This window comes from Perca fluviatilis, chromosome 8, assembly GCF_010015445.1.
Source record: "Perca fluviatilis chromosome 8, GENO_Pfluv_1.0, whole genome shotgun sequence".
Lineage (NCBI taxonomy): Eukaryota > Metazoa > Chordata > Actinopteri > Perciformes > Percidae > Perca > Perca fluviatilis.
Window position 1 is genome coordinate 456,847 of NC_053119.1, and position 12,500 is coordinate 469,346.

The window sequence follows — 12,500 nt, forward strand, 5'->3', positions numbered from 1 at the left end:
CACACGGCGAGAATCATCGTCAACATTTACGCCAGTATATAAACCAGACCCCGGCTCTGGGGGTTTTAGCGAAAATCATCGTCAACATTTATATTTATATAAACCAGACGGCTCTGAAACCTGGCCGAGAGATAAAATGCGTCAACATTTATAATTATATAAACCAGACCCGGCTCCTGAGACCTACGAGAATCATCGTAAACATTTATATTTATATATAAACCAGACGGCTCTGAAGGCACCACGGCGAGAATCATCGTCAACGTTTATATTTATATAAAACCAGACCGCTCTGAGAGACCTACGGCGAGAATCATCGTCAGCATTTTATAATTATATATAAACCAGACGCTCACAAGGACACAGAATCATAAAATCAACATTTATATTTATATATAAACCGGAGCCGGCTCTGAAACACCGCGAGAATCATCGTCAACATTTATAATTATACCGAAACCAGACGGCTCTGAAACACCGCGGCGAGAATCATAAATTAAGCGTTTATATTTATAAACCAGGGCGCTCTAAACCTGCGGCGAGAATCATCGTCAACATTTATATTTATATAAACCAGACGCTCTGAAGACACCGGCGAGAATCATCGTCAACATTTATATTTATATAAACCAGACCGCTCTGAAACACACGGCGAAAATCATCGTCAACATTTATAATTATATAAACCAGACCGCTCTGAAACACACGGCGAAAATCATCATTAACATTTATAATTATATAAACCACGCCCATTTGAAACACACGCGCAGAATCATCGACAACATTTATATTTATATAAACCAGACCGCTTGAGACACACGGCGAGAATCATCGCCCGTCAACATTTATAATTATATAAACCAGACCGCTCTGAGACACACGGCGAGAATCATCGTCAACATTTATAATTATATAAACCAGACCATTAACACACGCGAGAATCATCGTCAACATTTATAATTATATAAACCAGACCGCTCTGAGACACACGGCGAGAATCATCGTCAACATTTATAATTATATAAACCAGACCGCTCTGAAACACACGGCGAAAATCATCGTCAACATTTATATTTATATAAACCAGACCGCTCTGAAACACACGGCGAAAATCATCGTCAACATTTATATTTATATAAACCAGACCGCTCTGAGACACACGGCGAAAATCATCGTCAACATTTATATTTATATAAACCAGACCGCTCTGAGACACACGGCGAGAATCATCGTCAACATTTATATTTATATAAACCAGACCGCTCTGAAACACACGGCGAGAATCATCGTCAACATTTATAATTATATAAACCAGACCTTAATAGAAATCATCGTTAACATTTATATTTATATAACAGACTGGAAACACGTGAATATATCAACATTTATAATATATAACAACTGCTCTGAGACACACGGCGAAATCATCGCAAACATTTATATTTATATAACCAGACCGCTTGAAACACACGGCGAATCATAAAAATTATATTATATAAACACTTTACAATCATTAACATTTATATATATAAGCCTTAGAATATATAACATTTATATTTATATAAACCACCGCTTGAAAACACGGGAATATCGAACATTTATAATTATATAAACCAGATCATTTTGAAACACACGGCGAGAATCATCACAACATTTATATTTATATAAACCAGACCGCTTGAAACACACGGCGAATCATCAAACATTTATATTTATATAAACAGACCTCTGAAACACGGAAAATCATCATTAACATTTATATTTATATAAACAGACCATTTGAACACCAGAATCATCACACATTTATAATTATATAAACCAGCCGCTTTGAGACACACGGCGAATCATCACAACATTTATATTATATAAACCAGCCATTTGAAACACACGGCAGAATCATCATTAACATTTATATTTATATAAACCAGACCGCTTGAGAAAAAAGCAGAATCATCCAACATTTATAATTATATAAACCAGACCGCTTGAACACACGCGAGAATCATCACACATTTATATTTATATAACCAGCATTTAAACACAGGAATATATAACATTTATAATTATATAAACCAGCCCGCTTCTACACGCCAGAATCATATCAACATTTATATTTATATAAACCAGACCACTTTGAAACACACGAGAATCATCGCCAACATTTATATTTATATAAACCAGACCACTTTGAAACACACGGCGAAATATCGTCAACATTTATATTTATATAAACCAGACCGCTTGAAACACGGCGAATCATCGCCAACATTTATATTTATATAAACCAGACCGCTTGAGACACACGGCCAATCATCGTCAAAACATTTATATTTATATAAACCAGACCGCTTCTGAGACACCGGCGAGAATCATCGTCAACATTTATATTTATATAAACCAGACCGCTTTGAGACACACGCACGAAACATCACGTCTAACATTTATAATTATATAAACCAGACCCGCTTGAAACACACGGCGCGAATCATCGCCAACATTTATATTTATATAAACCAGACCGCTTGAGACACACGGCGAATCATCGCAACATTTATATTTATATAACCCAGACCCGTTTGAAACACACGCGAGAATCATCACTAACATTTATAATTATATAAGCCAGACCGCTTGAGACACACGGCGAGAATCATCTACAACATTTATATATATAAACCAGACCACTTGAGACACACGGGGAATCATCATCAACATTTATAATTATATAAACCAGACCGTTTGAAACATACGCGAGAATCATCGTTAACATTTATATTTATATAAACCAGACCGCTTGAGACACACCATAGAATCATCACAACATTTATATTTATATACCAGCCACTTCTGAGACACACGGCGAGAATCATCATCAACATTTATAATTATATAACCAGACCGCTTGAGACACACTACGAGAATCATCATCAACATTTATATTTATATAAACCAGACCATTTGAAACACACGGCGAGAATCATCGCCAACATTTATATTTATATAAACCAGACCGCTTGAGACACACGGCGAGAATCATCATCTAAACATTTATATTTATATAAACCAGACCGCTTGAGACACACGGCGAGAATCATCGTCAACATTTATAATTATATAAACCAGACCGCCTTGAGACACCGCGAGAATCATCACTAACATTTATATTTATATAAACCAGACCGTTCTGAAACACACGGCGCGAATCATCATCAACATTTATATTTATATAAACCAGACCGCTTGAAACACACGGCGAGAATCATCGCCAACATTTATATTTATATAAACCAGACCATTTGAAACACACGGCGAGAATCACTCTACATTTATAATTATATAAGCCAGATCATTTGAACACACGGTAGAATCATCACAACATTTATATTTATATAAACCAGACCGCTTCTGAAACACACGAGAATCATCATCAACATTTATATTTATATAAACCAGACCGCTCTGAGACACACGGCGAGAATCATCGTCAACATTTATATTTATATAAACCAGACCGTTTGAAACACACGGCGAATCATCATCAACATTTATAATTATATAAACCAGACTTTGAACAACGCGAGAATCATCATCAACATTTATATATATATCACCGCCTACACACGGCGAAATCATCATTAACATTTATATTTATATAAACCAGCCTTAACACACGGCGAATATCACTAACATTTATATTTATATAAAACCAGACCACTTAAAAACGGCGAATCATCATCAACATTTATAATTATATACACCAGACCATTTGAAACACACGGCGAATCATACAACATTTATTTTATATAAACCAGACCGCTTCTGAAACATACGGGAAATCATATCAACATTTATATTTATATAAACCAGACCGTTTGAAACACACGGCGAGAATCATCATCAACATTTATATTTATATAAGCCAGACCGCTTGAAACAACGGCAGAATCATCGCCAACATTTATATTTATATAAACCAGACCGCCTTGGAGACACACGGCGAATCATCACAATTAATATTTATATAAACCAGACCACTTTGAAACACACGGCGAGAATCATCGTCAACATTTATATTTATATAAACCAGACCATTTGAAACACACGGCGAATCATCGTCAACATTTATAATTATATAAGCAGACCGCTCTGAGACACACGGCGAAAACCCATAACATTTATATTTATATAAACAGACCGCTTCTGAGACACACGCGAGAATCATCGCATATTTATATTTATATAAACCGCCTTAACAAAAGCAAATATACTAACATTTATATTATATAACAGCGCTTAAAGCGAAATCATACATTTATATATATAACCAGGTTTGAAACACACGGAATCATAACATTTATAATTATATACAACTTTTGAAACACATGGCGAGAATCATCATTAACATTTATATTTATATAAAACAGACCGCTTCTTGAAACACACGGCGTAGAATCATCCAACATTTATAATTATATAAACCAGACCTCTGAAACACACGGCGAGAATCATCCAACATTATCTCTAAAATCACTCAACATTTATATTTATATAAACCAGACCGCTCTGAAACAACGGCGAAAATCATCGCCACAACTTTATATTTATATAAACCAGACGCTTCAGACACACGGCGAGAATCATCATTAACATTTATATTTATATAAACCTGACCGCTCTGAGACACACGGCGAGAATCATCGTCAACATTTATATTTATATAAACCAGACCACTTGAGACACACGGCGAGAATCATCATAACATTTATATTTATATAAACCAGACCGCTTCTGAGACACGGGCGAATCATCGTCAACATTTATATTTATATAAACCAGACCGCTTGAAACACACGGCGAATCATCATCAACATTTATAATTATATAAACCAGACGCTTGAACACACGGCAGAATCATCGTAACATTTATATTTATAAAACCACACCACGTTTGAGACACACGGCGAGAATCATCGTCAACATTTATATTTATATAAACCAGACCGCTCTGAAACACACGGCGAGAATCATCGTCAACATTTATATTTATATAAACCAGACCGCTCTGAAACACACGGCGAAAATCATCGTCAACATTTATATTTATATAAACCAGACCGCTTCTAAAACACGGCGAATCATCACAACATTTATATTTATATAAACCAGACCGCTCTGAAAAACACGGCGAGAATCATCGTCAACATTTATATTTATATAAACCAGACCGCTCTGAAACACACGGCGAGAATCATCGTCAACATTTATATTTATATAAACCAGACCGCTCTGAAACACACGGCGAGAATCATCGTCAACATTTATATTTATATAAACCAGACCGCTCTGAAACACACGGCGAGAATCATCGTCAACATTTATATTTATATAAACCAGACCGCTTGAACACACGTACGAGAATCATCGCAACATTTGTAATTATATCAGCAGACGCTTGAACCAGCGAATATGTAACATTTATATTATATAACCAGCGCTCTGAGACACACGGCGAGAATCATCGTCAACATTTATATTTATATAAACCAGACCGCTCTGAGACACACGGCGAGAATCATCGTCAACATTTATATTTATATAAACCAGACCGCTCTGAGACACACGGCGAGAATCATCGTCAACATTTATAATTATATAAACCAGACCGCTCTGAGACACACGGCGAGAATCATCGTCAACATTTATAATTATATAAACCAGACCGCTCTGAGACACACGGCGAGAATCATCGTCAACATTTATATTTATATAAACCAGACCGCTTAAAATACGGCCGAGAATCATCGTCAACATTTATATTTATATAAACCAGACCATTTGAGACATACAATGGCGAGAATCATCGTCAACATTTATATTTATATAAACCAGACCGCTCTGAAACACACGGCGAGAATCATCGTCAACATTTATAATTATATAAACCAGACCGCTCTGAGACACACGGCGAGAATCATCGTCAACATTTATATTTATATAAACCAGACCGCTCTGAGACACACGGCGAGAATCATCGTCAACATTTATATTTATATAAACCAGACCGCTCTGAGACACACGGCGAGAATCATCGTCAACATTTATATTTATATAAGCCAGACCGCTCTGAGACACACGGCGAGAATCATCGTCAACATTTATATTTATATAAGCCAGACCGCTCTGAGACACACGGCGAGAATCGCTCTGCACGTTGTTTCGTGAGCAGTTTAAAGTTTGACTGGCGTCTGTAGGTGAGAGTATGTGGGAGGAGTAGCATTTCAAAAAGGAAGAAGCCTGAAGAGGATTTGAAGATTGCTCCATTGACTTTAATGTAAAATAAAAAAATTAAAAACCTTAATATTTAGTATAAATAAATAAAAAGTATAAATAGCAAAAAGAAGAAGTCCCATCATGTGCTTAAAGGTGCCCTGCCACACGTATTTCCTGACTTTGTGGTGATGTCTGAAGGTCTACCATGGACTCTGTAACCATGGTTACCTTGTTTCAAGCCATTCTAGTGTGGTATAGAAAGCCCGCAGGAAGACTCAGCTCGATTTCTGACAGTTCTCATTAATATTCAACGAGCTAAGCTGTTTGAATCTGACTGGCTAACAGCTAGCCAATGAGAACCTGGCTGTCAGAATCCTTTACCCAGCGCAACTGTGCGAGCTCATGAATAGTAATGAGCTCAGGCAGCATGATGTCAGACTGACCAGCTTTTGTGATTGGTCTGATTTCTCTGCTTATTTCTGTTCAGTGTCTAGAGCTGACAGAGGAGGTAGCAGTTCATTTTCACATTCACCACATAACACAAACACATATGGACCAGACATATTTCAAACAATACAAGTAAAAACGGTTTTGTATGGCAGGGCACCTTTAAAGAACTGAACATTTTGATATTTGAATGTGTTTTGTAGCTGAAAGTATGCAGAAGTTAGAGGCGACCAAAGAAATTTGAAGATTAAAGAATTGGATATGCTGCTGAATCAGCATTCACACAATTAGCTAACTTTAGCTACCAACAGCTAACTGTCTGGTTAGCAAAGACTGGGACTATTTCTTATGAATGGACCTGTGATTAGGGCGATACGATACCGCAGTCAGCTGATCTAATTCAATTGATACAGTAGTGGACAGAATCCCCATGGTTACCATGAAATGAGCACCTGGTGTTTACTGGCGTTGTTCACATGAGAGCCCGCGGAACCAAGCGAGTATGTAGGCCACGTTAAAAGTGGAACTGTGTTCCCGATGGACTGAGACATGATTGTGCTGTAACAGACCTTTGAGAAACAGCGAGACGTCCTCCAGTTGCGGGATGTTGTCGTCACGGTAACCGCAGTGCTTGCTGAGCAGCGGCAGGTTCTTCAGGTACTCTCTGCAGGCGTGGGTCGGGTACAACTGGGTCAGCTCCCGGAACACCACGCCCCACGTACGGACCTCCTCCGCAGTGTACTCAATACGAGGGATGGGCTGCCCACTGCACGCAGGACACACAACCAGAGACACACAGTAGAACCAGAACCACAGACACAACCAGAGACACAGACACAGACACAACCAGAGACACACGTTAGAACCAGAATCACAGACACAAACAGAGACACAGACACAGACACAACCAGAGACACACGTTAGAACCAGAGACACTGACAGAACCAGAACCAGAACCAGAACCAGAACCAGAACCAGAACCAGAGACAGAGACACAGACACAACCAGAACCACAGACACAACCAGAGACACAGACACAGACACAACCAGAGACACACGTTATAACCAGAATCACAGACACAAACAGAGACACAGACACAGACACAACCAGAGACACACGTTAGAACCAGAACCACAGACACAAACAGAGACACAGACACAACCAGAGATACACGTTAGAACCAGAGACACTGACAGAACCAGAACCAGAACCAGAACCAGAACCAGAGACACAGACACAACCAGAAACACAGACACAACCAGAGACAGAGACACATCACGTCAAAGCAGAGACATATCAGAACACGTTTCTATCACTTGTTTTGACTTTTTTTTAATGTCTTCTTTGGCGTTTTGATGCTTTTTTTAAACACTTTTTTAAACGCTATTTTAAGCACGTTTGACCCTTTATTCAACGTGTCACAAACTGGCTCAACACAACACTGTCAATTACTGAAAACTACAGCTAGATTGTGATTGGTTTAAAGAAATGCCAATAAACCAGAGCACGTTTCTCCCATCCCAGAATGCTGTGTGGACTAGACAGCGCTGTGGAGGATGGTCTGGACATGAGAGACTATATACATTATATGCTAACATGCTAACATATGCTAAAGTGTTTACAATAAAGTTGTAGATGAGGAAGATGCTGATGAAGACGTGTCACATTTGAAGCAATAAAAACATCTTTAAAACTGAGAAACATATACAATACTTACAATTTATAATTCATGGCCACATCCACAAAGTATTTCCTCCTCTGACGGTAAACTTCATCTTTAAAGCCCTGACAGGAAGAACAGGTCACAGGTCAGAGGTCACAGGTCAGAGGTTTAGAAACATTCACATATTATATTTACATATTAAAAGTATATGTGTATATATATGTATACTGTATGTGTATATGTGTAAATGTGTATACAGTACAGGCCAAAAGTTTGGACACACCTTCTCATTCAATGCGTTTCCTTTATTTTCATGACTATTTACATTGTAGATTCTCACTGAAAGCATCAAAACTATTAATGAACACATATGGAATTATGTACTTAACAAAAAAGTGTGAAATAACTGAAAACATGTCTTATATTTTAGATTCGTCAAAGTAGCCACCCTTTGCTTTTTTGATAGCGCTGCAAACCCTTGGTGTTCTCTCAATGAGCTTCATGAGGTAGTCACCTGAAATGGTTTTCACTTCACAGGTGTGCCTTGTCAGGGTTAATTAGTGGAATGTTTTCCCTTATTAATGGGGTTGGGACCATCAATTGTGTTGTGCAGAAGTCAGGTTGATACACAGCCGACAGACCTATTGGACAACTGTTAGAATTCATATTATGGCAAGAACCAATCAGCTAAGTAAAGAGAAACGAGTGGCCATCATTACTTTAACAAATGAAGGTCAGTCAGTCCGGAAAATTGCGAAAACTTTTAATGTGTCCCCAAGTGCAGTCGCAAAAACCATCAAGCGCTACAACCAAACTGGCTCACATGAGGACCGCCCCAGGAAAGGAGTACCAAGAGTCACCTCTGCTGCTGAGGAGAAGTTCATCCGAGTCACCAGCCTCAGAAATCGCAAGTTAACAGTAGCTCAGATTAGAGACCAGATGAATGCCACACAGAGTTCTAGCAGCAGACACATCTCTAGAACAACTGTTAAGAGGAGACTGGAGAATCAGGCCTTCATGGTCAAGTAGCTGCTAGGAAACCACTGCTAAGGAGAGGCAACAAGCAGAAGAGATTTGTTTGGGCCAAGAAACACAAGGAATGGACATTAGACCAGTGGAAATCTGTGCTTTGGTCTGATGAGTCCAAATTTGAGATCTTTGGTTCCGACTGCAGTGTCTTTGTGCAATGCAGAAAAGGTGAATGGATGGATTCTACATGCCTGGTTCCCACCCTGAAGCATGGAGGAGGAGGTGTGATGGTGTGGGGGGGGCTTTGCTGGTGACACTGTTGGGGATTTATTCAAAATTGAAGGCACACTGAACCAGCATGGCTACCACAACATCCTGCAGTGACATGCCATCCCATCTGGTTTGCATTTAGTTGGACCATCATTTATTTTTCAACAGGACAATGATCCCAAACACACCTCCAGGCTGTGTAAGGGCTATTTGACCAAGAAGGAGAGTGATGGAGTGCTGCGCCAGATGACCTGGCCTCCACAGTCACCGGATCTGAACCCAAACGAGATGGTTTGGGGTGAGCTGGACCGCAGAGTGAAGGCAAAAGGGCCAACAAGTGCTAAGCATCTCTGGGAACTCCTTCAAGACTGTTGGAAAACCATTTCAGGTGACTACCTCTTGAAGCTCATCAAGAGAATGCCAAGCGTGTGAAAAGCAGTAATCAGAGTAAAGGGTGGCTACTTTGAAGAATCTAAAATATAAGACATGTTTTCAGTTATTTCACACTTTTTTGTTAAGTACATAATTCCATATGTGTTCATTCATAGTTTTGATGCCTTCAGTGAGAATCTACAATGTAAATAGTCATGAAAATAAAGGAAACACATTGAATGAGCTGTTTCCAAACTGTTGGCCTGTACTGTATGTGTGTATATGTATATACACACATAAAGGTGAACAGGCTGTAGTTGTGGTGAGAACAGGCTGTGGTTGGAGTGAACAGGCTGTGGTTGGGGTGAGAACAGGCTGTGGTTGGAGTGAACAGGCTGTGGTTGTGGTGAGAACAGGCTGTGGTTTGAGTGAACAGGCTGTGGTTGGGGTGAGAACAGGCTGTGGTTGGGGTTAGAACAGGCTGTGGTTGGAGTGAACAGGCTGTGGTTGTGGTGAGAACAGGCTGTGGTTGGGGTGAGAACAGGCTGTGGTTGGAGTGAACAGGCTGTGGTTGTGGTGAGAACAGGCTGTGGTTGGGGTGAGAACAGGCTGTGGTTGGGGTTAGAACCGGCTGTGGTTGGGGTGAGAACAGGCTGTGGTTGGGGTGAGAACAGGCTGTGGTTGGGAACAGGCTGTGGTTGGGGTGAGAACAGGCTGTGGTTGGGGTGAGAACAGGCTGTGGTTGGGGTTAGAACCGGCTGTGGTTGGGGTGAGAACAGGCTGTGGTTGTGGTGAGAACAGGCGTGTTTGCGGGTGAGAACAGGCTGTGGTTGGGGGTTAGAACCGGCTGTGGTTGGGGTGAGAACAGGCTGTGGTTGGGGTGAGAACAGGCTGTGGTTGGGAACAGGCTGTGGTTGGGGTGAGAACAGGCTGTGGTTGGGGGGCGTTAAGGCTTGTTGCAGTGGCGTGTTTTGGGCACTCCAGCCATCGAGGTGGTTACGTTATTGCAAAACCACAGGGCCTGAGTACGTGTCCGGGGATACCATCAGGAACAGCAGCCTTGTGTACATTAATCCTGCTCAGTGCCACACACACACATCGGTGGTGGAGTGTGTGAGGGGATGGTGATCTGCAGAGATCGCAGCCTTGATGGCCACCTCTTTGTTGTCCCTATCAAAGTGGCCATAGAAGTGGTTCAGCTCATCAGGCAAGGAGGTGTCGGTGACAGGGGGGTGGAGTTAGTAGCTTTGTAGTCTGTGATGGCCTGGATGCCTTGCCACATGCGTCGGGAGTCAGAGTTGTTCTTGAAGTGATCCTCAATCCTTAGCTTGTGGTTGTGCTTGGCCTTTTTGATGCCCCTATTCAGGTTAACCCTGGATGAGTTATAGGCTTGAGTATCATCTGATCTGAATGTAATGTCCCATGCCTTCAGCAGGAGTCTGACCTCACTGTTCATCCATGGCTTCTCATTAGGGAAAGTGGTAATCCGTTTGAGGGTGGTGACACTATTGATGTGAGAGTTGATACAGTCCAGAACGGAGTGGAGTCAATGAGTCAATGTCCGTGTGGGAGTCCTGGGTGGCCTGAGTTGCGAACGCTGTCCAGTCAGTGTTTTCAAAATGCTGCTGAAGTGCCTCAGGCCACACTTTGACCGTCCTTGGTTTCACACGTTTGATGAGTGCTAAGTATATATATGTATATGTATATATGTATACTGTATGTGTATGTGTGTATGTGTGTGTGTGTGTGTGCGTGTGTGTGTGAGGATAAGTGAGGTGTACCGGATGGTCAGCGTCCAGCTCGGATCCGTACATCAACACTCGGTGAGAACACTGATCCAACTCAGAGATCTTCATCGGGAACCAGGGAACATCATCTCCCTCTGATTCAGACACAACAACATATATATATATATATATATATATATATATATATATATATATATAAAACATATTCCTGTAAATTGTAACTTTTATTTTAAAGTGTTTACGACTTTTTACTCAAAATATTATGATTTCTTTCTCAAAATATTTCAAAATGCATCCTCAAAATATTCCGCCTTCATTCTTAGTTTGATTGATTCAAAAGATTAGATAAATGATGTAAAAGCAACTCTGCGTTGAGTGTGTTTGTTCAGACAGTGTGCGTGGTATCTGTGATGTAAGCGATGACATCACAGACCTTCATCAGCGCTGGCCCAGGCATTGGGCGGCGTGTTGACGGAGACGATGTTGACGGCATCTCGGAGCAGCGTCAGCAGCTCGTTGAACTCTCTCTGGCTGCAGCTGCAGACGGCCAAGATCTCCACCTCACTCAGGACACGCCGGGATGCACGGGACTCGATGTGGGACAGGTTCACTCGCTGCTCCTACAGTAAATGGACTGTTTTTATATAGCGCTTTTCTAGTCTTAATGACTACTCAAAGCACATTTACATACTGTGGCCAAGGCTGCCGTACAAGGTGCCACCTGCTTATCAGATACACACTCACACACATTCACACTCCG

General features: G+C 40.6%; 1 protein-coding gene across 1 annotated transcript in view; it reads right to left on the minus strand.

Annotated features, from left to right (window-relative positions):
* Window positions 1-12,500, minus strand: part of LOC120563705 (tryptophan 5-hydroxylase 2-like) — a 24,671-nt gene that overhangs the window by 8,793 nt on the left and 3,378 nt on the right. Inside the window, exons 3-8 of the mRNA XM_039808065.1 lie at window positions 12,174-12,360; window positions 11,774-11,874; window positions 8,436-8,503; window positions 7,287-7,483; window positions 6,058-6,066; window positions 5,949-5,952 (exon numbers count right to left, since the gene is read on the minus strand). Of these exons, the coding sequence (XP_039663999.1) occupies window positions 5,949-5,952; window positions 6,058-6,066; window positions 7,287-7,483; window positions 8,436-8,503; window positions 11,774-11,874; window positions 12,174-12,360 (566 nt within the window). The remainder of the gene's footprint in view (window positions 1-5,948; window positions 5,953-6,057; window positions 6,067-7,286; window positions 7,484-8,435; window positions 8,504-11,773; window positions 11,875-12,173; window positions 12,361-12,500) is intronic.